This window comes from Carcharodon carcharias, assembly GCF_017639515.1.
Source record: "Carcharodon carcharias isolate sCarCar2 chromosome 40 unlocalized genomic scaffold, sCarCar2.pri SUPER_40_unloc_4, whole genome shotgun sequence".
Classification (NCBI taxonomy): domain Eukaryota; kingdom Metazoa; phylum Chordata; class Chondrichthyes; order Lamniformes; family Lamnidae; genus Carcharodon; species Carcharodon carcharias.
Genome location: NW_024470858.1, coordinates 735882 through 763728, shown reverse-complemented (window position 1 = coordinate 763728; position 27847 = coordinate 735882). Strand labels below are relative to the sequence as shown.

At 50.7% G+C, this 27847-nt stretch overlaps 1 protein-coding gene across 1 annotated transcript in view; it reads right to left on the bottom strand.

Moving 5' to 3' along the window:
• Nucleotides 1-8998: 8998 nt before the first annotated feature.
• Nucleotides 8999-27847, bottom strand: part of LOC121275037 (polyhomeotic-like protein 1) — a gene marked incomplete at its 3' end in the record, with an annotated part of 273630 nt that continues 254781 nt past the window's right edge. The window contains exon 12 of the mRNA XM_041182427.1: nucleotides 8999-9215. Coding sequence (XP_041038361.1) covers nucleotides 8999-9215 — 217 coding nt within the window. The remainder of the gene's footprint in view (nucleotides 9216-27847) is intronic.

Genomic DNA, 27847 nt, shown 5'->3' with positions numbered 1-27847 from the left:
TCTCTCTCACACACACAGACACACCGCAGTCTCTCACACACACACACACACACACCTCAGTCTCTCACACACACACAGACACTCCGCTGTCTCTCACACACACACACACACACCACAGTCTCTCAGACACACACAGACACATCGCAGTCTCTCACACACACAGACAAACCTCAGTCTTACACACACACACACACACACACACCGCGGTCTCTCACACACACACAGACTCCACAGTCTCTCTCACACACACACACACACACACACACACACACACACACACACACACACACACACACACACACACACACACACACACAGACACACCGCAGTCTCTCACTCAGACACAGACACACCGCAGTCTGTCACACACACAGACACACCGCAGTCTCTCACACACACAGGCACACCGCAGTCTCTCACACACACAGGCACACCGCAGTCTCTCACACACACAGGCACACCGCAGTCTCTCACACACACACAGACACACCGCAGTCTCTCACACACATACACACACACCGCAGTCTCTCACATACACACACAGACACACCGCAGTCTCCCACAGACACACACAGACACACGGCAGTCTCTCACACACACAGACACACCGCAGTCTCTCTCACACAGACACACCGCAGTCTCACAGACACACCGCAGTCTCACACAGACACACCGCAGTCTCACACAGACACACCGCAGTCTCACACAGACACACCGCAGTCTCTCACACACACACACCGCAGTCTCACACACACACTCACACACACACCGCAGTCTCTCACACACACACACACACACAGACACACCGCAGTCTCTCTCACACACACAGACACACCGCAGTCTCTTACACACACAGACACACCGCAGTCTCTCACACACACACAGACACTCCGCTGTCTCTCACACACACACACACACACACCACAGTCTCTCAGACACACACAGACACACCGCAGTCTCTCTCACACACATAGACACACCGCAGTCTCTCACACACATAGACACACCGCTGTCTCTCACACACACACAGACACAGACACACCGCTGACTCTCACACACTCACAGACACAGCACCGTCTCTCACACATACAGACATACCGCAGTCTCTCACACACACATAGACACACCGCAGTCTCTCTCTCACACAGACACACCGCAGTCTCTCACACACACACAGACACACCGTAGTCTCTCTCAGACACGCAGAGACACACCGCAGTCTCCCACACACACACATAGACACACCGCAGTCTCCCACACACACACACACACACACAGACACACCGCAGTCTCCCACAGACACACACAAGACACACCGCAGTCTCTCACACACACAGACACACCGCAGTCTCTCACACACACACACACACACACACACACCGCAGTCTCTCACACACACACAGACACACCGCAGTCTCTCACACACACACAGACACACCGCAGTCTCTCACACACATACACACACACCGCAGTCTCTCACACACACAGACATACCGCAGTCTCCCACAGACACACACAGTCACACGGCAGTCTCTCACACACACAGACACACCGCAGTCTCTCACACACACACACACAGACACACCGCAGTCTCTCACACACACGGAAACACCGCTGTCTCTCACACACACAGACACACCGCAGTCTCTCACACACATAAACACACCGCTGTCTCTCACACACACACAGACACACCACAGTCTCTCACACACATAGACACACCGCTGTCTCTCACACACACACAGACACACCGCAGTCTCTCACACACACACAGACACACCGCAGTCTCACACACAGACACACCGCAGTCTCTCACACAGACACACCGCAGTCTCACACATAGACACACCGCAGTCTCTCACACACATAGACACACCGCAGTCTCTCACACACACACAGACACACCGCAGTCTCTCACACACATTGACACACCGCAGTCTCTCGCACACACGCAGACACACCGCAGTCTATCACACACACAGACACACCGCAGTCTCTCACACACACAGACACACCGCAGTCTCTCACACACATAGACACACCGCTGTCTCTCACACACACACAGACACACCGCAGTCTCTCACACACATGGACACACCGCAGTCTCTCACACACACACAGACACACCGCAGTCTCACACACACATAGACACACCGCAGTCTCTCTCACACACACAGACACACCGCAGTCTCTCACACACACAGACACATCGCAGTCTCTCACACACACAGACACATCGCAGTCTCTCACACACATAGACATACCGCAGTCTCTCACACACACACAGACACACCGCTGACTCTCACACACACACAGACACAGCGCCGTCTCTCACACATACAGACATACCGCAGTCTCTCACACACACATAGACACACCGCAGTCTCTCTCTCACACACAGACACACCGCAGTCTCTCACACACACACAGACACACCGCAGTCTCTCACACACACACACACACCTCAGTCTCTCACACACACAGACACACCGCAGTCTCTCACACACACAGACACACCGCAGTCTCACACAGACACACCGCAATCTCACACAGACACACAGACACACCGCAGTCTCTCACACACACACAGACAGACCGCAGTCTCTCACACACACAGACACACCGCAGTCTCTCTCACACACACAGACACACCGCAGTCTCTCACACACACACAGACACACCGCAGTCTCACACACACACAGACACACCGCAGTCTCTCACACACACACAGACACACCGCAGTCTCTCACACACACACAGACACACCGCAGTCTCTCACACACACACAGACACACCGCAGTCACTCACACACACAGCCACACCGCAGTCTCCCACAGACACACCACAGTCTCTCACACACACAGACACACCTCAGTCTCTCACACACACAGACACACCGCAGTCTCTCACACACACAGACACACCGCACTCGCTCACACACACAGACACACCGCAGTCGCTCACACACACAGACACACCGCAGTCTCTCAAACACACAGACACACCGCAGTCTCTCACACACACAGACACACCGCAGTCTCTCACACACACAGACACACCTCAGTCTCTCACACACACAGACACACCGCAGTCTCTCACACACACAGACACACCTCAGGCTCACACAGACACACCGCAGTCTCACACACACACACAGATACAACGCAGTCTCTCACACACACACAGACACACCGCAGTCTCTCACACACACAGACACATCGCAGTCTCTCACACACACAGACACACCGCAGTCTCTCTCACACACACACAGACACACCGCAGTCTCACACAGACACACCGCAGTCTCACACAGACACACCGCAGTCTCTCACACACACACACCGCAGTCTCACACACACACTCACACACACACCGCAGTCTCTCACACACACACACACACACAGACATACCGCAGTCTCTCTCACACACACAGACACACCGCAGTCTCTTACACACACAGACACACCGCAGTCTCTCACACACACACAGACACTCCGCTGTCTCTCACACACACACACACACACACACACACACACACACCACAGTCTCTCAGACACACACAGACACACCGCAGTCTCTCTCACACACATAGACACACCGCAGTCTCTCACACACATAGACACACCGCTGTCTCTCACACACACACAGACACAGACACACCGCTGACTCTCACACACTCACAGACACAGCACCGTCTCTCACACATACAGACATACCGCAGTCTCTCACACACACATAGACACACCGCAGTCTCTCTCTCACACAGACACACCGCAGTCTCTCACACACACACAGACACACCGTAGTCTCTCACACACACAGACACACCGCAGTCTCTCACACACGCACTGCAGTCTCTCACACACACATGGACACACCGCAGTCTCTCTCAGACATGCAGAGACACACCGCAGTCTCCCACACACACACATAGACACACCGCAGTCTCCCACACACACACACACACACACACAGACACACCGCAGTCTCCCACAGACACACACAGACACACCGCAGTCTCTCACACACACAGACACACCGCAGTCTCTCACACACACACACACACACACACACACCGCAGTCTCTCACACACACACAACGCAGTCTCTCACACACACACACAGACACACCGCAGTCTCTCTCACACACACAGACACACCGCAGTCTCTCACACACACACACACACACACCTCAGTCTCTCACACACACACAGACACTCCGCTGTCTCTCACACACACACACACACACCACAGTCTCTCAGACACACACAGACACACCGCAGTCTCTCACACACACAGACAAACCTCAGTCTTACACACACACACACACACACACACCGCGGTCTCTCACACACACACAGACTCCACAGTCTCTCACACACACACACACACACACACACACACACACACACACACACACACACACACACACACACAGACACACCGCAGTCTCTCACTCAGACACAGACACACCGCAGTCTGTCACACACACAGACACACCGCAGTCTCTCACACACACAGGCACACCGCAGTCTCTCACACACACAGGCACACCGCAGTCTCTCACACACACAGGCACACCGCAGTCTCTCACACACACACAGACACACCGCAGTCTCTCACACACATACACACACACCGCAGTCTCTCACATACACACACAGACACACCGCAGTCTCCCACAGACACACACAGACACACGGCAGTCTCTCACACACACAGACACACCGCAGTCTCTCTCACACACACACAGACACACCGCAGTCTCACACAGACACACCGCAGTCTCACACAGACACACCGCAGTCTCACACAGACACACCGCAGTCTCTCACACACACACACCGCAGTCTCACACACACACTCACACACACACCGCAGTCTCTCACACACACACACACACACAGACACACCGCAGTCTCTCTCACACACACAGACACACCGCAGTCTCTTACACACACAGACACACCGCAGTCTCTCACACACACACAGACACTCCGCTGTCTCTCACACACACACACACACACACCACAGTCTCTCAGACACACACAGACACACCGCAGTCTCTCTCACACACATAGACACACCGCAGTCTCTCACACACATAGACACACCGCTGTCTCTCACACACACACAGACACAGACACACCGCTGACTCTCACACACTCACAGACACAGCACCGTCTCTCACACATACAGACATACCGCAGTCTCTCACACACACATAGACACGCCGCAGTCTCTCTCTCACACAGACACACCGCAGTCTCTCACACACACACAGACACACCGTAGTCTCTCTCAGACACGCAGAGACACACCGCAGTCTCCCACACACACACATAGACACACCGCAGTCTCCCACACACACACACACACACACAGACACACCGCAGTCTCCCACAGACACACACAAGACACACCGCAGTCTCTCACACACACAGACACACCGCAGTCTCTCACACACACACACACACACACACACCGCAGTCTCTCACACACACACAGACACACCGCAGTCTCTCACACACACACAGACACACCGCAGTCTCTCACACACATACACACACACCGCAGTCTCTCACACACACAGACATACCGCAGTCTCCCACAGACACACACAGTCACACGGCAGTCTCTCACACACACAGACACACCGCAGTCTCTCACACACACACACACAGACACACCGCAGTCTCTCACACACACGGAAACACCGCTGTCTCTCACACACACAGACACACCGCAGTCTCTCACACACATAAACACACCGCTGTCTCTCACACACACACAGACACACCACAGTCTCTCACACACATAGACACACCGCTGTCTCTCACACACACACAGACACACCGCAGTCTCTCACACACACACAGACACACCGCAGTCTCACACACAGACACACCGCAGTCTCTCACACAGACACACCGCAGTCTCACACATAGACACACCGCAGTCTCTCACACACATAGACACACCGCAGTCTCTCACACACACACAGACACACCGCAGTCTCTCACACACATTGACACACCGCAGTCTCTCGCACACACGCAGACACACCGCAGTCTATCACACACACAGACACACCGCAGTCTCTCACACACACAGACACACCGCAGTCTCTCACACACATAGACACACCGCTGTCTCTCACACACACACAGACACACCGCAGTCTCTCACACACATGGACACACCGCAGTCTCTCACACACACACAGACACACCGCAGTCTCACACACACATAGACACACCGCAGTCTCTCTCACACACACAGACACACCGCAGTCTCTCACACACACAGACACATCGCAGTCTCTCACACACACAGACACATCGCAGTCTCTCACACACATAGACATACCGCAGTCTCTCACACACACACAGACACACCGCTGACTCTCACACACACACAGACACAGCGCCGTCTCTCACACATACAGACATACCGCAGTCTCTCACACACACATAGACACACCGCAGTCTCTCTCTCACACACAGACACACCGCAGTCTCTCACACACACACAGACACACCGCAGTCTCTCACACACACACACACACCTCAGTCTCTCACACACACAGACACACCGCAGTCTCTCACACACACAGACACACCGCAGTCTCACACAGACACACCGCAATCTCACACAGACACACAGACACACCGCAGTCTCTCACACACACACAGACAGACCGCAGTCTCTCACACACACAGACACACCGCAGTCTCACACACACACACAGACACACCGCAGTCTCTCACACACACACAGACACACCGCAGTCTCTCACACACACACAGACACACCGCAGTCTCTCACACACACACAGACACACCGCAGTCACTCACACACACAGCCACACCGCAGTCTCCCACAGACACACCACAGTCTCTCACACACACAGACACACCTCAGTCTCTCACACACACAGACACACCGCAGTCTCTCACACACACAGACACACCGCACTCGCTCACACACACAGACACACCGCAGTCGCTCACACACACAGACACACCGCAGTCTCTCAAACACACAGACACACCGCAGTCTCTCACACACACAGACACACCGCAGTCTCTCACACACACAGACACACCTCAGTCTCTCACACACACAGACACACCGCAGTCTCTCACACACACAGACACACCTCAGGCTCACACAGACACACCGCAGTCTCACACACACACACAGATACAACGCAGTCTCTCACACACACACAGACACACCGCAGTCTCTCACACACACAGACACACCGCAGTCTCTCACACACACACACACACACACCGCAGTCTCACACACACACACAGACACACCGCAGTCTCTCACACACACACAGACACACCGCAGTCTCTCACACACACACAGACACACCGCAGTCTCTCACACACACACAGACACACCGCAGTCTCTCACACACATACACACACACCGCAGTCTCTCACATACACACACAGACACACCGCAGTCTCCCACAGACACACACAGACACACGGCAGTCTCTCACACACACAGACACACCGCAGTCTCTCTCACACACACACAGACACACCGCAGTCTCACACAGACACACCGCAGTCTCACACAGACACACCGCAGTCTCTCACACACACACACCGCAGTCTCACACACACACTCACACACACACCGCAGTCTCTCACACACACACACACACACAGACACACCGCAGTCTCTCTCACACACACAGACACACCGCAGTCTCTTACACACACAGACACACCGCAGTCTCTCACACACACACAGACACTCCGCTGTCTCTCACACACACACACACACACACACACACACACCACAGTCTCTCAGACACACACAGACACACCGCAGTCTCTCTCACACACATAGACACACCGCAGTCTCTCACACACATAGACACACCGCTGTCTCTCACACACACACAGACACAGACACACCGCTGACTCTCACACACTCACAGACACAGCACCGTCTCTCACACATACAGACATACCGCAGTCTCTCACACACACACAGACACACCGCAGTCTCTCTCTCACACAGACACACCGCAGTCTCTCACACACACACAGACACACCGTAGTCTCTCACACACACAGACACACCGCAGTCTCTCACACACGCACTGCAGTCTCTCACACACACATGGACACACCGCAGTCTCTCTCAGACACGCAGAGACACACCGCAGTCTCCCACACACACACATAGACACACCGCAGTCTCCCACACACACACACACACACACACAGACACACCGCAGTCTCCCACAGACACACACAGACACACCGCAGTCTCTCACACACACAGACACACCGCAGTCTCTCACACACACACACACACACACACACACCGCAGTCTCTCACACACACACAACGCAGTCTCTCACACACACACACAGACACACCGCAGTCTCTCTCACACACACAGACACACCGCAGTCTCTCACACACACACACACACACACCTCAGTCTCTCACACACACACAGACACTCCGCTGTCTCTCACACACACACACACACACCACAGTCTCTCAGACACACACAGACACACCGCAGTCTCTCACACACACAGACAAACCTCAGTCTTACACACACACACACACACACACACACACCGCGGTCTCTCACACACACACAGACTCCGCAGTCTCACACACACACACACACACACACACACACACACACACACACACACACACACACACACACACACACCGCAGTCTCTCACTCAGACACAGACACACCGCAGTCTGTCACACACACAGACACACCGCAGTCTCTCACACACACAGGCACACCGCAGTCTCTCACACACACAGGCACACCGCAGTCTCTCACACACACACAGACACACTGCAGTCTCTCACACACACAACACAGACACACCGCAGTCTCTCACACACATATTCAGACACACCGCAGTCTCTCTCACACACAAACAGACACATTTGGAGGGGTACAGGTGATATAATCAGAAAGGGATCACTCACCAGGTAAAGAGGAAATGAAGTCATGAACTTGCTCCACCGACCAGAGAGCAGGACTCCCATTCCGGAAGCTGGGACTAATTGCCATCAGGTCCGGCATTCCGGAAGTCCCGCTGTTTGATTCCCGGTCACACTGTGACTGTCGAAGCTGAACCAGGTTCGGAGACAGGGCCTCATCATAGCTGGGATTGTCAGAGACTCGGCTTGAATCCTCCTGATTCTGTTAGAGAGAGACAGGCAGAGAGTGAGGGTTATTCCGCAACATAGAGACAGGCAGAGAGTGAGGTTTATTCCGCAACATAAAGACAGGCAGAGAGTAAGGGTTATTCCCCATCATAGAGACAGGTAGAGAGTGAGGGCTATTGCCATCATAGAGACAGGCAGAGAGTGAGGGCTATTACCCAACATGGAGACAGGCAGAGAGTGAGGGTTATTCCCATCATAGAGACAGGCAGAGAGTGAGGGCTATTCACCATCATAGAGACAGGTAGAGAGTGAGGGCTATTCCCCAACATAGAGACAGGCAGAGAGAGAGGGCTTTTCACCATCATAGAGACAGGCAGAGAGTGAGGGTTATTCCCCAACATAGAGACAGGCAGAGAGTGAGGGTTATTCCCCAACATAGAGACAGGCAGAGGGTGAGAGTTATTCACCAACATAGAGACAGGCAGAGAGTGAGGGTTATTCCCATCATAGAGACAGGCAGAGAGTGAGGGCTATTCACCATCATAGAGAAAGGCAGAGAGTGAGGTTTATTCCCAACATTGAGACAGGCAGAGAGTGAGGGTTATTCCCCATCATAGAGACAGGCAGAGAGTGAGGGCTATTCCCCATCATAGAGACAGGCAGAGAGTGAGGGTTATTCCCATCATAGAGACAGGCAGAGAGTGAGGGCTATTCACCATCATAGAGAAAGGCAGAGAGTGAGGGCTATTACCCAACATAGAGACAGGCAGATAGTGAGGCTTATTCTCCAACACAGAGACAGGCAGAGAGTGAGGATTATTCCCCAACATGGAGACAGGCAGAGAGTGAGGGTTAAATCCATCCTAGAGACAGGCAGAGAGTGAGGGTTATTCCCCAACATAGAAACAGGCAGAAAGTGAGGGTTATTCCCCAACTTAGTGACAGGCAGAGTGTAATGGTTATTCCCTAACATGGAGACAGGCAGAGAGTGAGGGTTATTCCCCTCAAAGAGACAGGCAGAGGGTGAGTTTTCTTCCCCAACATAGAGACAGGCAGACAGTGAGGGTTATTCCGCAACATAGAGACAGGCAGAGAGTGAGGGTTATTCCCCATCATAGAGACAGGTAGAGAGTGAGGGCTATTGCCATCATAGAGACAGGCAGAGAGTGAGGGCTATTCCCCAACATGGAGACAGGCAGAGAGTGAGGGTTATTCCCATCATAGAGACAGGCAGAGAGTGAGGGCTATTGCCATCATAGAGACAGGCAGAAAGTGAGGGCTATTCCCCAACATGGAGACAGGCAGAGAGTGAGGGTTATTCCCATCATAGAGACAGGCAGAGAGTGAGGGCTATTCACCATCATAGAGACAGGTAGAGAGTGAGGGCTATTCCCCAACATAGAGACAGGCAGAGAGAGAGGGCTTTTCACCATCATAGAGACAGGCAGAGAGTGAGGGCCATTCCCCAACATAGAGACAGGCAGAGGGTGAGAGTTATTCACCAACATAGAGACAGGCAGAGAGTGAGGGTTATTCCCATCATAGAGACAGGCAGAGAGTGAGGGCTATTCACCATCATAGAGAAAGGCAGAGAGTGAGGTTTATTCCCCAACATTGAGACAGGCAGAGAGTGAGGGTTATTCCCCATCATAGAGACAGGCAGAGAGTGAGGGCTATTCCCCATCATAGAGACAGGCAGAGAGTGAGGGTTATTCCCATCATAGAGACAGGCAGAGAGTGAGGGCTATTCACCATCATAGAGAAAGGCAGAGAGTGAGGGCTATTACCCAACATAGAGACAGGCAGATAGTGAGGCTTATTCTCCAACACAGAGACAGGCAGAGAGTGAGGATTATTCCCCAACATGGAGACAGGCAGAGAGTGAGGGTTAAATCCATCCTAGAGACAGGCAGAGAGTGAGGGTTATTCCCCAACATAGAAACAGGCAGAAAGTGAGGGTTATTCCCCAACTTAGTGACAGGCAGAGTGTAATGGTTATTCCCTAACATGGAGACAGGCAGAGAGTGAGGGTTATTCCCCTCACAGAGACAGGCAGAGGGTGAGTTTTCTTCCCCAACATAGAGACAGGCAGACAGTGAGGGTTATTCCGCAACATAGAGACAGGCAGAGAGTGAGGGTTATTCCCCATCATAGAGACAGGTAGAGAGTGAGGGCTATTGCCATCATAGAGACAGGCAGAGAGTGAGGGCTATTCCCCAACATGGAGACAGGCAGAGAGTGAGGGTTATTCCCATCATAGAGACAGGCAGAGAGTGAGGGCTATTGCCATCATAGAGACAGGCAGAGAGTGAGGGCTATTCCCCAACATGGAGACAGGCAGAGAGTGAGGGTTATTCCCATCATAGAGACAGGCAGAGAGTGAGGGCTATTCACCATCATAGAGACAGGTAGAGAGTGAGGGCTATTCCCCAACATAGAGACAGGCAGAGAGAGAGGGCTTTTCACCATCATAGAGACAGGCAGAGAGTGAGGGCCATTCCCCAACATAGAGACAGGCAGAGGGTGAGAGTTATTCACCATCATAGAGACAGGCAGAGAGTGAGGGTTATTCCCTAACATGGAGACAGGCAGAGAGTGAGGGTTATTCCCCTCAAAGAGACAGGCAGAGGGTGAGTTTTCTTCCCCAACATAGAGACAGGCAGACAGTGAGGGTTATTCCGCAACATAGAGACAGGCAGAGAGTGAGGGTTATTCCCCATCATAGAGACAGGTAGAGAGTGAGGGCTATTCCCATCACAGAGATAGGCAGAGAGTGAGGGTTATTGCCATCACAGAGGCAGGCAAAGAGTGAGGGTTATTCCCATCAGAGAGACAGGTAGAGAGTGAGGGCCATTGCCATCATAGAGACAGGCAGAGAGTGAGGGTTATTCCCCAACATAGTGACAGGCAGACAGAGAGGGTTATTCCGCAACAAAGAGACAGGCAGTGAGTGAGGGTTATTTCCCAACATGGAGACAGGCAGAGAGTGGGGTTTATTCCCCAACATAGAGAGAGGCAGAGAGTGAGGGTTATTCCCCAAAATAGAGACAGGCAAAGAGTGAGGGTTATTCCACAAAATAGAGACAGGCAGAGAGTGCGGGTTATTCCCCAACATGGAGACAGGCAGAGAGTGAGGGTTATTCCACAACATAGAGACAGGCAGAGAGTGAGGGTTATTCCGCAACATAGAGACAGGCAGTGAGTGAGGGTTATTCCCATCATAGAGACAGGCAGAGAGTGAGGGCTTTTCACCATCATAGAGACAGGCCGAGAGTGAGGGCTATTCCCCAACATAGAGACAGGCAGAGAGTGAGGGCTATTCCCCAACATAGAGACAGGCAGAGAGTGAGGACTATTCCACAACATAGAGACAGGCAGAGAGTGCGGGTTATTCCCCATCATGGAGATAGGCAGAGAGTGAGGGTTATTAGCCATCATAGAGACAGGTTGAGAGTAAGGGCTATTGTCATCATAGAGACAGGCAGAGAGTGAGGGCTATTACCCAACATAGAGACAGGCAGATAGTGAGGGTTATTCCCCATCATAGAGACAGGCAGAGAATGACCGTTATTCCCCATCATAGAGACAGGCAGATAGTGAGGTTTATTCGCCAACATTGAGACAGGCAGAGAGTGAGAGTTATTCCCCAACATAGAGACAGGCAGAGAGTGAGGGCTATTCCCCATCATGGAGACAGGCAGAGAGTGAGGGTTATTCCCATCATAGAGACAGGCAGAGAGTGAGGGCTATTGCCATCATAGAGACAGGCAGAGAGTGAGGGCTATTGCCATCATAGAGACAGGCAGAGAGTGAGGGCTATTACCCAACATAGAGACAGGCAGATAGTGAGGCTTATTCTCCAACACAGAGACAGGCAGAGAGTGAGGATTATTCCACAACATGGAGACTGGCAGAGAGTGAGGGTTAGTTCCTTCCTAGAGACAGGCAGAGACTGAGGGTTATTCCCCAACATAGACACAGGCAGAAAGTGAGGGTTATTCCCCAACATAGTGAAAGGCAGAGTGTAAGGGTTATTCCCTAACATTAAGACAGGCATAGAGTGAAGGTTATTCCCCTCACAGAGACAGGCAGAGAGTGAGTTTTCTTCCCCAACATAGAGGCAGGCATAGATTGAGGGATATTCCCCAACATAGACACAGGCAGAGAGTGCGGGTTATTCAACAACAGAAAGACAGGCAGAGAGTGAGGGGTATTCAGCAACATAGAGACAGGGAGAGAGTGAGGGTTATTCCCATCACAGAGATAGGCAGAGAGTGAGGGTTATTCGCCATCATAGAGACAGGGAAAGAGTGAGGGTTATTCCCATCATAGAGACAGGTAGAGAGTGAGGGTGATTGCACAACATTGAGACAGGCAGAGAGTGAGGGTTATACCTCAACATGGAGATAGGCAGATAGTGAGGTTAATTCTCCAACATAGAGACAGGCAGAGAGTGAGGGTTATTGCACAACATTGAGACAGGCAGAGAGTGAGGGTTATTCCCCAACATGGAGACAGACAGAGAGTGAGGGTTACTTCCATCCTAGAGACAGGCAGAGAGTGAGTGTTATTTCCCAAAATAGAGACAGGCAGAGAGTGAGGGTTATTCCCCAACATAGAGACAGGCATAGAGTGAGGGTTATTGCCCAACATGGAGACAGGCAGAGAGTGAGGTTTATTCCCCAACATAGAGACAGGCAGACAGTGAGGGTTATTCCCCAACATAGAGACAGGCAGACAGTGAGGGTTATTCCGCAACATAGAGACAGGCAGAGAGTGAGGGTTATTCACCAACATGGAGACAGGCAGAGAGTGAGGGTTATTCCCATCACAGAGATAGGCAGAGAGTGAGGGTTATTGCCATCATAGAGGCAGGCAAAGAGTGAGGGTTATTCCCATCATAGTGACAGGTAGAGAGTGAGGGCCATTGCCATCATAGAGACAGGCAGAGAGTGAGGGTTATTCCCCAACATAGTGACAGGCAGGCAGAGAGGGTTATTCCGCAACATAGAGACAGGCAGTGAGTGAGGGTTATTTCCCAACATGGAGACAGGCAGAGAGTGAGGTTTATTCCCCAACATAGAGACAGGCAGAGAGTGAGGGTTATTCCCCAAAATAGAGACAGGCAGAGAGTGAGGGTTATTCCCCAACATGGAGACAGGCAGAGAGTGAGGGTTATTCCCATCATTGAGACAGGCAGAGAGTGAGGGTTCTTCCCCAACATAGAGACAGGCAGAGAGTGAGGGTTATTCCGCAACATAAAGACAGGCAGAGAGTGAGGGTTATTCCCCGTCATAGAGACAGGTAGAGAGTGAGGGCTATTGCCATCATAGAGACAGGCAGAGAGTGAGGGCTATTCCCCAACATGGAGAAAGGCAGAGAGTGAGGGTTATTCCCATCATCGAGACAGGCAGAGAGTGAGGGCTATTCACTATCATAGAGACTGACAGAGAGTGAGGGCTATTCCCCAACATAGAGACAGGCAGAGAGTGAGGGCTTTTCACCATCATAGAGACATGCAGAGAGTGAGGGCTATTCCCCAACATAGAGACAGGCAGAGAGTGAGTGTTATTCCCCATCATGGAGACAGGCAGAGAGTGAGGGTTACTACCCATCATAGAGACAGGCAGAGAGTGAGGGCTATTGCCATCATAGAGACAGGCAGAGAGTGAGGGCTGTTACCCAACATAGAGACAGGCAGATAGTGAGAGTTATTCCCCATCATAGAGACAGGCAGAGAGTGAGGGCTATTACCCAACATAGAGACAGGCAGATAGTGAGAGTTATTCCCCATCATAGAGACAGGCAGATAGTGAGTTTTATTCCCCAACATTGAGACAGGCAGAGAGTGAGAGTTATTCCCCAACATTGAGACAGGCAGAGAGTGAGGGTTATTCCCCATCATGGAGACAGGCAGAGAGTGAGGGTTATTCCCATCATAGAGACAGGCAGAGAGTGAGGGCTATTGCCATCATAGAGACAGGCAGAGAGTGAGGGCTATTACCCAACATAGAGACAGGCAGATAGTGAGGCTTATTCTCCAACACAGAGACAGGCAGAGAGTGAGGATTATTCCCCAACATGGAGACAGGCAGAGAGTGAGGGTTATTTCCATCCTAGAGACAGTCAGAAAGTGAGGGTTATTCCCCAACATAGACAGAGGCAGAAAGTGAGGGTTATTCCCCAACATAGTGAAAGGCAGAGTGTAAGGGTTATTCCCTAACATGAAGACAGGCAGAGAGTGAGGGTTATTCCCCTCACAGAGACAGGCAGAGAGTGAGTTATCTTCCCCAACATAGAGACAGGCAGAGAGTGAGGGATATTCCCCAACATAGACACAGGCAGAGAGTGAGGGTTATTCAACAACAGAGAGACAGGCAGAGAGTGAGGGGTATTCAGCAACATAGAGACAGGCAGAGAGTGAGGGGTATTCCCATCACAGAGATAGGCAGAGAGTGAGGGTTATTCGCCATCATAGAGACAGAGAAAGAGTGAGGGTTATTCCCCTCATAAAGACAGGTAGAGAGTGAGGGTTATTGCCATCATAGAGACAGGCAGAGAGTGAGGGCTATTCCCCAACATGGAGACAGACAGAGAGTGAGGGTTACTTCCATCCAAGAAACAGGCAGAGAGTGAGTGTTATTTCCCAACATAGAGACAGGCAGAGAGTGAGGGTTATTCCCCAACATAGAGACAGGCAGACAGTGAGGGTTATTCCCCAACATAGAGACAGGCAGACAGTGAGGGTTATTCCGCAACATAGAGACAGGCAGAGAGTGAGGGTTATTCCCCAACATGGAGACAGGCAGTGAGTGAGGGTTATTCCCATCACAGAGATAGGCAGAGAGTGAGGGTTATTGCCATCATAGAGGCAGGCAAAGAGTGAGGGTTATTCCCATCATAGAGACAGGTAGAGAGTGAGGGCCATTGCCATCATAGAGACAGGCAGAGAGTGAGGATTATTCTCCAACATAGAGACAGGCAGACAGAGAGGGTTATTCCGCAACATAGAGACAGGCAGAGAGTGAGGGTTATTTCCCAACATGGAGACAGGCAGAGAGTGAGGTTTATTCCCCAACATAGAGACAGGCAGAGAGTGAGGGTTATTCCCCAAAATAGAGACAGGCAGAGAGTGAGGGTTATTCCCCAACATGGAGACAGGCAGAGAGTGAGGGTTATTCCCATCATAGAGACAGGCAGAGAGTGAGGGTTATTCCCCATCATAGAGACAGGCAGAGAGTGAGGGTTATTCCCATCATAGAGAGAGGCAGAGAGTGAGGGTTATTCCCATCATAGAGACAGGCAGAGAGTGAGGGTTATTCCCCATCATAGAGACAGGCAGAGAGTGAGGGTTATTCCCATCATAGAGAGAGGCAGAGAGTGAGGGTTATTCCCATCATAGAGACAGGCAGAGAGTGAGGGTTATTCCCCAACATAGTGACACGCAGAGAGTGAGGGTTATTCCCATCATTGAGACAGGCAGAGAGTGAGGGCTATTGCCATCATAGAGACAGGCAGAGAGTGAGGGCTATTCCCCAACATAGAGACAGGCAGAGAGTGAGGGCTATTCCACAACATAGAGACAGGCAGAGAGTGAGTGTTATTCCCCATCATAGAGACAGGCAGAGAGTGAGGGCTATTACCCAACATAGAGACAGGCAGAGAGTGAGGGTTATTCCACAACATAGAGACAGGCAGAGAGTGAGGGTTATTCCCCATCATAGAGACAGGCAGAGAGTGAGGGTTATTACCCATCATAGAGGCAGGCAGAGAGTGAGGGCTATTGCCATCATAGAGACAGGCAGAGAGTGAGGGCTATTACCCAACATAGAGACAGGCAGATAGTGAGGGTTATTCCCCATCATAGAGACAGGCAGAGAATGAGCGTTATTCCGCATCATGGAGACAGGCAGATAGTGAGGTTTATTCCCCAACATTGAGACAGGCAGAGAGTGAGGCTTATTCCCCAACATTGAGACAGGCAGAGAGTGAGGGTTATTCCCCAAAATGGAGACAGGCAGAGAGTGAGGGTTATTCCCCATCATGGAGACAGGCAGAGAGTGAGGGTTATTCCCATCATAGAGACAGGCAGAGAGTGAGGGCTATTGCCATCATAGAGACAGGCAGAGAGTGAGGGCTATTACCCAACATAGACACAGGCAGATAGTGAGGCTTATTCTCCAACACAGAGGCAGGTAGAGAGTGAGGATTATTCCCCAACATGGAGACAGGCAGAGAGTGAGGGTTATTTCCATCCTAGAGACAGGCAGAGAGTGAGGGTTATTCCCCAACATAGACACAGGCAGAAAGTGAGGGTTATTCCCCAAAATAGTGAAAGGCAGAGTGTAAGGGTTATTCCCTAACATGAAGACAGGCAGAGAGTGAGGGTTATTCCCCTCACAGAGACAGGCAGAGAGTGAGTTTTCTTCCCCAACATAGAGGCAGGCAGAGAGTGAGGGATATTCCCCAACATAGACACAGGCAGAGAGCGAGGGTTATTCAACAACAGAGAGTGATGGGTATTCAGCAACATAGAGACAGGCAGAGAGTGAGGGTTATTCCCATCACAGAGATAGGCAGAGAGTGAGGGTTATTCGCCAGCATAGAGACAGGGAAAGAGTGAGGGTTATTCCCATCATAGAGACAGGTAGAGAGTGAGGGCTATTGCCATCATAGAGACAGGCAGAAAGTGAGGGCTATTCCCCGACATAGAGACAGGCAGATAGTGAGGTTTATTCTCCAACATAGAGACAGGCAGAGAGTGAGGGTTATTGCACAACATTGAGACAGGCAGAGAGTGAGGTTTATTCCCCAACATGGAGACAGGCAGAGAGTGAGGGTTACTTCCATCCTAGAGACAGGCAGAGAGTGAGTGTTATTTCCCAACACAGAGACAGGCAGAGAGTGAGGGTTATTCCCCAACATGGAGACAGCCAGAGAGTGAGGGTTATTACCATCATAGAGACAGGCAGAGAGTGTGGTTTATTCCCCAACATAGAGACAGGCAGACAGTGAGGGTTATTCCCTAACATAGAGACAGGCAGAAAGTGAGGGTTATTCCGCAACATAGAGACAGGCAGAGAGTGAGGGTTATTCTCCAACATGGAGACAGGCAGAGAGTGAGGGTTATTCCCATCACAGAGATAGGCAGAGAGTGAGGGTTATTGCCATCATATAGGCAGGCAAAGACTGAGGGTTATTCCCATCATAGAGACAAGTAGAGAGTGAGGGCCATTGCCATCATAGAGACAGGCAGAGAGAGCGGGTTATTCCCCAACATAGAGACAGGCAGACAGAGAGGGTTATTCCGCAACATAGAGACAGGCAGTGAGTGAGGGTTATTTCCCAACATGGAGACAGGCAGAGAGTGAGGTTTATTCCCCAACATGGAGACAGGCAGAGAGTGAGGGTTATTGCCATCATAGAGACAGGCAAAGAGTGAGGGTTATTCTCATCAGAGACAGGCAGAGAGTGAGGGTTATTCCCCAACATAGCGACAGGCAGATAGTGAGGGTAATTCGCAACATAGCAACAGGCAAAGAGTGAGGGTTATTCCCCAACATGGAGACAGGCAGAGAGTGAGGATTATTCCCATCGTAGAGACAGGCAGAGAGTGAGGGTTATTCCCCAACATAGAGACAGGCAGAGAGTGAGGGTTATTCCGCAACAGAGAGACAGGCAGAGAGTGAGGGTTATTCCCCAGAATAGAGACAGGTAGAGAGTGAGGGCTATTGCCATCATAGAGACAGGCAGAGAGTGAGGGTTATTCCCCAACAAAGTGACAGGCAGAGAGTGAGGGTTATTGCCATCATAGAGACAGGCAAGAAGTGAGGGTTATTCCCCAAAATAGTGACAGGCAGTGAGTGAGGGTTATTCCCCAAAATAGAGACAGGCAAAAAGTGAGGGTTATTCCACAAAATAGAGACAGGCAGAGAGTGAGTGTTATTCCCCATCATCGAGACAGGCAGAGAGTGAGGGTTATTCCCCAACATGGAGACAGGCAGAGAGTGAGGGTTATTACCCATCATAAAGACAGGCAGAAAGTGAGGGTTATTCCCCATCATAGAGACAGGCAGAGTGTGAGGGTTATTCACCAACATAGAGACAAGCAGAGAGTGAGGGTCATTCCCCATCATAGAGACAGGCAGAGAGTGAGGGCTATTCCCCATCATAGAGACAGGCAGAGAGTGAGGGTTATTCCCCAACATAGAGACAGGCAGAGAGTGAGGGTTATTCCCCAACATGGAGACAGGCAGAGAGTGAGGGTTATTTCCATCCTAGAGACATGCAGAGAGTGAGGGTTATTCCCCAACACAGAGACAGGCAGAGAGTGAGGTTTGTTCCACAACATAGAGACAGGCAGAGAGCGAGGGCTATTCCACAACATAGAGACAGGCAGAGAGTGAGGGTTATTCCCCATCATGGAGAAGGCAGAGGGTGAGGGTTATTCCCCATCATAGAGACAGGCAGAGAGTGAGGGCTATTGCCATCATAGACACAGGAAGAGAGTGAGGGCTATTCCCCAACATAGAGACAGGCAGATAGTGAGGGTTATTTTCCAACATAGAGACAGGGAAAGAGTGAGGGTTATTCCCATCATAGAGACAGGTAGAGAGTGAGGGCTTTTGCCATCATAGAGACAGGCAGAGAGTGAGGGTTATTCCCCATCATAGAGACAGGCAGAGAGTGAGGGCTATTGCAATCATAGAGACAGGCAGAGAGTGAGGGCTATTGCCATCATAGAGACAGGCAGAGTGTGAGGGCTATTACCCAACATAGATACAGGCAGATAGTGAGGCTTATTCTACAACACAGAGACAGGCAGAGAGTGAGGATTATTCCCCAACATGGAGACAGGCAGAGAGTGAGGGTTACTTCCATCCTAGAGACAGGAAGAGAGTGAGGGTTATTCCCCAACATAGAGACAGGCAGAGAGTGAGGGTTATTCCGCAACACAGAGACAGACAGAGAGTGAGGGTTATTCCCAATCATAGAGACAGGTAGAGAGTGAGGGCTATTGCCATCATAGAGACAGGCAGAGAGTGAGGGCTATTCCCCGACATAGAGACAGGCAGATAGTGAGGTTTATTCTCCAACATAGAGACAGGCAGAGAGTGAGGGTTATTGCACAACATTGAGACAGGCAGAGAGTGAGGTTTATTCCCCAACATGGAGACAGGCAGAGAGTGAGGGTTACTTCCATCCTAGAGACAGGCAGAGAGTGAGTGTTATTTCCCAACACAGAGACAGGCAGAGAGTGAGGGTTATTCCCCAACATGGAGACAGCCAGAGAGTGAGGGTTATTACCATCATAGAGACAGGCAGAGAGTGTGGTTTATTCCCCAACATAGAGACAGGCAGACAGTGAGGGTTATTCCCTAACATAGAGACAGGCAGAAAGTGAGGGTTATTCCGCAACATAGAGACAGGCAGAGAGTGAGGGTTATTCTCCAACATGGAGACAGGCAGAGAGTGAGGGTTATTCCCATCACAGAGATAGGCAGAGAGTGAGGGTTATTGCCATCATATAGGCAGGCAAAGACTGAGGGTTATTCCCATCATAGAGACAAGTAGAGAGTGAGGGCCATTGCCATCATAGAGACAGGCAGAGAGAGCGGGTTATTCCCCAACATAGAGACAGGCAGACAGAGAGGGTTATTCCGCAACATAGAGACAGGCAGTGAGTGAGGGTTATTTCCCAACATGGAGACAGGCAGAGAGTGAGGGTTATTTTCCAACATAGAGACAGGGAAAGAGTGAGGGTTATTCCCATCATAGAGACAGGTAGAGAGTGAGGGCTTTTGCCATCATAGAGACAGGCAGAGAGTGAGGGTTATTCCCCATCATAGAGACAGGCAGAGAGTGAGGGTTATTCTCATCAGAGACAGGCAGAGAGTGAGGGTTATTCCCCAACATAGCGACAGGCAGATAGTGAGGGTAATTCGCAACATAGCAACAGGCAAAGAGTGAGGGTTATTCCCCAACATGGAGACAGGCAGAGAGTGAGGATTATTCCCATCGTAGAGACAGGCAGAGAGTGAGGGTTATTCCCCAACATAGAGACAGGCAGAGAGTGAGGGTTATTCCGCAACAGAGAGACAGGCAGAGAGTGAGGGTTATTCCCCAGAATAGAGACAGGTAGAGAGTGAGGGCTATTGCCATCATAGAGACAGGCAGAGAGTGAGGGTTATTCCCCAACAAAGTGACAGGCAGAGAGTGAGGGTTATTGCCATCATAGAGACAGGCAAGAAGTGAGGGTTATTCCCCAAAATAGTGACAGGCAGTGAGTGAGGGTTATTCCCCAAAATAGAGACAGGCAAAAAGTGAGGGTTATTCCACAAAATAGAGACAGGCAGAGAGTGAGTGTTATTCCCCATCATCGAGACAGGCAGAGAGTGAGGGTTATTCCCCAACATGGAGACAGGCAGAGAGTGAGGGTTATTACCCATCATAAAGACAGGCAGAAAGTGAGGGTTATTCCCCATCATAGAGACAGGCAGAGTGTGAGGGTTATTCACCAACATAGAGACAAGCAGAGAGTGAGGGTCATTCCCCATCATAGAGACAGGCAGAGAGTGAGGGCTATTCCCCATCATAGAGACAGGCAGAGAGTGAGGGTTATTCCCCAACATAGAGACAGGCAGAGAGTGAGGGTTATTCCCCAACATGGAGACAGGCAGAGAGTGAGGGTTATTTCCATCCTAGAGACATGCAGAGAGTGAGGGTTATTCCCCAACACAGAGACAGGCAGAGAGTGAGGTTTGTTCCACAACATAGAGACAGGCAGAGAGCGAGGGCTATTCCACAACATAGAGACAGGCAGAGAGTGAGGGTTATTCCCCATCATGGAGAAGGCAGAGGGTGAGGGTTATTCCCCATCATAGAGACAGGCAGAGAGTGAGGGCTATTGCCATCATAGACACAGGAAGAGAGTGAGGGCTATTCCCCAACATAGAGACAGGCAGATAGTGAGGGTTATTTTCCAACATAGAGACAGGGAAAGAGTGAGGGTTATTCCCATCATAGAGACAGGTAGAGAGTGAGGGCTTTTGCCATCATAGAGACAGGCAGAGAGTGAGGGTTATTCCCCATCATAGAGACAGGCAGAGAGTGAGGGCTATTGCAATCATAGAGACAGGCAGAGAGTGAGGGCTATTGCCATCATAGAGACAGGCAGAGTGTGAGGGCTATTACCCAACATAGATACAGGCAGATAGTGAGGCTTATTCTACAACACAGAGACAGGCAGAGAGTGAGGATTATTCCCCAACATGGAGACAGGCAGAGAGTGAGGGTTACTTCCATCCTAGAGACAGGAAGAGAGTGAGGGTTATTCCCCAACATAGAGACAGGCAGAGAGTGAGGGTTATTCCGCAACACAGAGACAGACAGAGAGTGAGGGTTATTCCCCATCATAGAGACAGGTAGAGAGTGAGGGCTATTGCCATCATAGAGACAGGCAGAGAGTGAGGGCTACTCCCCAACATAGAGACAGGCAGAGAGTGAGGGTTATTCCCCAACATAGTGACAGGCAGAGAGTGAGGGTTATTGCCATCATAGAGACAGGCAGAGAGTGAGGGTTATTCCCCAACATAGTGACAGACAGTGAGTGAGGGTTATTCCCCAAAATAGAGACAGGCAAAGAGTGAGGGTTATTCCACAAAATAGAGACAGGCAGAGAGTGAGGGTTATTCCCCATCATCGAGACAGGCAGAGAGTGAGGGTTATTCCCCAACATGGAGACAGGCAGAGAGTGAGGGTTATTACCCATCATAGAGACAGGCAGAAAGTGAGGGTTATTCCCCAACATAGAGACAGGCAGAGTGTGAGGGTTATTCACCAACATAGAGACAAGCAGAGAGTGAGGGTCATTCCCCATCATAGAGACAGGCAGAGAGTGAGGGTTATTCCCCATCATAGAGACAGGCAGAGAGTTAGGGTTATTCTCATCATAGAGACAGGCAGAGAGTGAGGGTTATTCCCATCACAGAGATAGGCAGAGAGTGAGGGTTATTGCCATCATAGAGGCAGGCAAAGAGTGAGGGTTATTCCCATCATAGAGACAGGTAGAGAGTGAGGGCCATTGCCATCATAGAGACAGGCAGAGAGTGAGGGTTATTCTCCAACATAGAGACAGGCAGACAGAGAGGGTTATTCCGCAACATAGAGACAGGCAGAGAGTGAGGGTTATTTCCCAACATGGAGACAGGCAGAGAGTGAGGTTTATTCCCCAACATAGAGACAGGCAGAGAGTGAGGGTTATTCCCCAAAATAGAGACAGGCAGAGAGTGAGGGTTATTCCCCAACATGGAGACAGGCAGAGAGTGAGGGTTATTCCCATCATAGAGACAGGCAGAGAGTGAGGGTTATTCCCCATCATAGAGACAGGCAGAGAGTGAGGGTTATTCCCATCATAGAGACAGGTAGAGAGTGAGGGCTATTACCCAACATAGACACAGGCAGATAGTGAGGCTTATTCTCCAACACAGAGGCAGGTAGAGAGTGAGGATTATTCCCCAACATGGAGACAGGCAGAGAGTGAGGGTTATTTCCATCCTAGAGACAGGCAGAGAGTGAGGGTTATTCCCCAACATAGACACAGGCAGAAAGTGAGGGTTATTCCCCAAAATAGTGAAAGGCAGAGTGTAAGGGTTATTCCCTAACATGAAGACAGGCAGAGAGTGAGGGTTATTCCCCTCACAGAGACAGGCAGAGAGTGAGTTTTCTTCCCCAACATAGAGGCAGGCAGAGAGTGAGGGATATTCCCCAACATAGACACAGGCAGAGAGCGAGGGTTATTCAACAACAGAGAGTGATGGGTATTCAGCAACATAGAGACAGGCAGAGAGTGAGGGTTATTCCCATCACAGAGATAGGCAGAGAGTGAGGGTTATTCGCCAGCATAGAGACAGGGAAAGAGTGAGGGTTATTCCCATCATAGAGACAGGTAGAGAGTGAGGGCTATTGCCATCATAGAGACAGGCAGAAAGTGAGGGTATTCCCCGACATAGTGACAGGCAGATAGTGAGGTTTATTCTCCAACATAGAGACAGGCAGAGAGTGAGGGTTATTGCACAACACTGAGACAGGCAGAGAGTGAGGTTTATTCCCCAACATGGAGACAGGCAGAGAGTGAGGGTTACTTCCATCCTAGAGACAGGCAGAGAGTGAGTGTTATTTCCCAACACAGAGACAGGCAGAGAGTGAGGGTTATTCCCCAACACAGAGACAGGCAGAGAGTGAGGGTTATTCCCCAACATGGAGACAGCCAGAGAGTGAGGGTTATTACCATCATAGAGACAGGCAGAGAGTGTGGTTTATTCCCCAACATAGAGACAGGCAGACAGTGAGGGTTATTCCCTAACATAGAGACAGGCAGAAAGTGAGGGTTATTCCGCAACATAGAGACAGGCAGAGAGTGAGGGTTATTCTCCAACATGGAGACAGGCAGAGAGTGAGGGTTATTCCCATCACAGAGATAGGCAGAGAGTGAGGGTTATTGCCATCATATAGGCAGGCAAAGACTGAGGGTTATTCCCATCATAGAGACAAGTAGAGAGTGAGGGCCATTGCCATCATAGAGACAGGCAGAGAGAGCGGGTTATTCCCAATCATAGAGACAGGCAGACAGAGAGGGTTATTCCGCAACATAGAGACAGGCAGTGAGTGAGGGTTATTTCCCAACATGGAGACAGGCAGAGAGTGAGGTTTATTCCCCAACATGGAGACAGGCAGAGAGTGAGGGTTATTGCCATCATAGAGACAGGCAAAGAGTGAGGGTTATTCTCATCAGAGACAGGCAGAGAGTGAGGGTTATTCCCCAACATAGCGACAGGCAGATAGTGAGGGTAATTCGCAACATAGCAACAGGCAAAGAGTGAGGGTTATTCCCCAACATGGAGACAGGCAGAGAGTGAGGATTATTCCCATCGTAGAGACAGGCAGAGAGTGAGGGTTATTCCCCAACATAGAGACAGGCAGAGAGTGAGGGTTATTCCGCAACAGAGAGACAGGCAGAGAGTGAGGGTTATTCCCCAGAATAGAGACAGGTAGAGAGTGAGGGCTATTGCCATCATAGAGACAGGCAGAGAGTGAGGGTTATTCCCCAACAAAGTGACAGGCAGAGAGTGAGGGTTATTGCCATCATAGAGACAGGCAAGAAGTGAGGGTTATTCCCCAAAATAGTGACAGGCAGTGAGTGAGGGTTATTCCCCAAAATAGAGACAGGCAAAAAGTGAGGGTTATTCCACAAAATAGAGACAGGCAGAGAGTGAGTGTTATTCCCCATCATCGAGACAGGCAGAGAGTGAGGGTTATTCCCCAACATGGAGACAGGCAGAGAGTGAGGGTTATTACCCATCATAAAGACAGGCAGAAAGTGAGGGTTATTCCCCATCATAGAGACAGGCAGAGTGTGAGGGTTATTCACCAACATAGAGACAAGCAGAGAGTGAGGGTCATTCCCCATCATAGAGACAGGCAGAGAGTGAGGGCTATTCCCCATCATAGAGACAGGCAGAGAGTGAGGGTTATTCCCCAACATAGAGACAGGCAGAGAGTGAGGGTTATTCCCCAACATGGAGACAGGCAGAGAGTGAGGGTTATTCCACAACATAGAGACAGGCAGAGAGTGAGGGTTATTCCCCATCATGGAGAAGGCAGAGGGTGAGGGTTATTCCCCATCATAGAGACAGGCAGAGAGTGAGGGCTATTGCCATCATAGACACAGGAAGAGAGTGAGGGCTATTCCCCAACATAGAGACAGGCAGATAGTGAGGGTTATTTTCCAACATAGAGACAGGGAAAGAGTGAGGGTTATTCCCATCATAGAGACAGGTAGAGAGTGAGGGCTTTTGCCATCATAGAGACAGGCAGAGAGTGAGGGTTATTCCCCATCATAGAGACAGGCAGAGAGTGAGGGCTATTGCAATCATAGAGACAGGCAGAGATTGAGGGCTATTGCCATCATAGAGACAGGCAGAGTGTGAGGGCTATTACCCAACATAGATACAGGCAGATAGTGAGGCTTATTCTACAACACAGAGACAGGCAGAGAGTGAGGATTATTCCCCAACATGGAGACAGGCAGAGAGTGAGGGTTACTTCCATCCTAGAGACAGGAAGAGAGTGAGGGTTATTCCCCAACATAGAGACAGGCAGAGAGTGAGGGTTATTCCGCAACACAGAGACAGACAGAGAGTGAGGGTTATTCCCCATCATAGAGACAGGTAGAGAGTGAGGGCTATTGCCATCATAGAGACAGGCAGAGAGTGAGGGCTACTCCCCAACATAGAGACAGGCAGAGAGTGAGGGTTATTCCCCAACATAGTGACAGGCAGAGAGTGAGGGTTATTGCCATCATAGAGACAGGCAGAGAGTGAGGGTTATTCCCCAACATAGTGACAGACAGTGAGTGAGGGTTATTCCCCAAAATAGAGACAGGCAAAGAGTGAGGGTTATTCCACAAAATAGAGACAGGCAGAGAGTGAGGGTTATTCCCCATCATCGAGACAGGCAGAGAGTGAGGGTTATTCCCCAACATGGAGACAGGCAGAGAGTGAGGGTTATTCTCATCATAGAGACAGGCAGAGAGTGAGGGCTATTCCCCATCATAGAGACAGGCAGAGAGTGAGGGTTATTCCCCAACATAGAGACAAGCAGAGAGTGAGGGTTATTCCCCAACATGGAGACAGGCAGAGAGTGAGGGTTATTCCCCAACATAGTGACAGACAGTGAGTGAGGGTTATTCCCCAAAATAGAGACAGGCAAAGAGTGAGGGTTATTCCACAAAATAGAGACAGGCAGAGAGTGAGGGTTATTCCCCATCATCGAGACAGGCAGAGAGTGAGGGTTATTCCCCAACATGGAGACAGGCAGAGAGTGAGGGTTAATACCCATCATAGAGACAGGCAGAAAGTGAGGGTTATTCCCCAACATAGAGACAGGCAGAGTGTGAGGGTTGTTCACCAACATAGAGACAAGCAGAGAGTGAGGGTCATTCCCCATCATAGAGACAGGCAGAGAGTGAGGGTTATTCCCCATCATAGAGACAGGCAGAGAGTTAGGGTTATTCTCATCATAGAGACAGGCAGAGAGTGAGGGCTATTCCCCATCATAGAGACAGGCAGAGAGTGAGGGTTATTCCCCAACATAGAGACAAGCAGAGAGTGAGGGTTATTCCCCAACATGGAGACAGGCAGAGAGTGAGGGTTATTTCCATCTTAGAGACATGCAGAGAGTGAGGGTTATTCCCCAACATAGAGACAGGCAGAGAGTGAGGTTTATTCCACAACATAGAGACAGGCAGAGAGTGAGGGCTATTCCACAACATAGAGACAGGCAGAGAGTGAGGGTTATTCCCCATCATGGAGAAGGCAGAGGGTGAGGGTTATTAACCATCATAGAGACAGGCAGAGAGTGAGGGCTATTGCCATCATAGACACAGGCAGAGAGTGAGGGCTATTTCCCAACATAGAGACAGGCAGATAGTGAGGGTTATTCTCCAACATAGAGACAGGGAAAGAGTGAATGTTATTCCCATCATAGAGAGAGGTAGAGAGTGAGGGCTTTTGCCATCATAGAGACAGGCAGAGAATGAGGTTTATTCCCCAACATAGAGACAGGCAGAGACAGAGTTATTGCCATCATAGAGACAGGCAAAGAGTG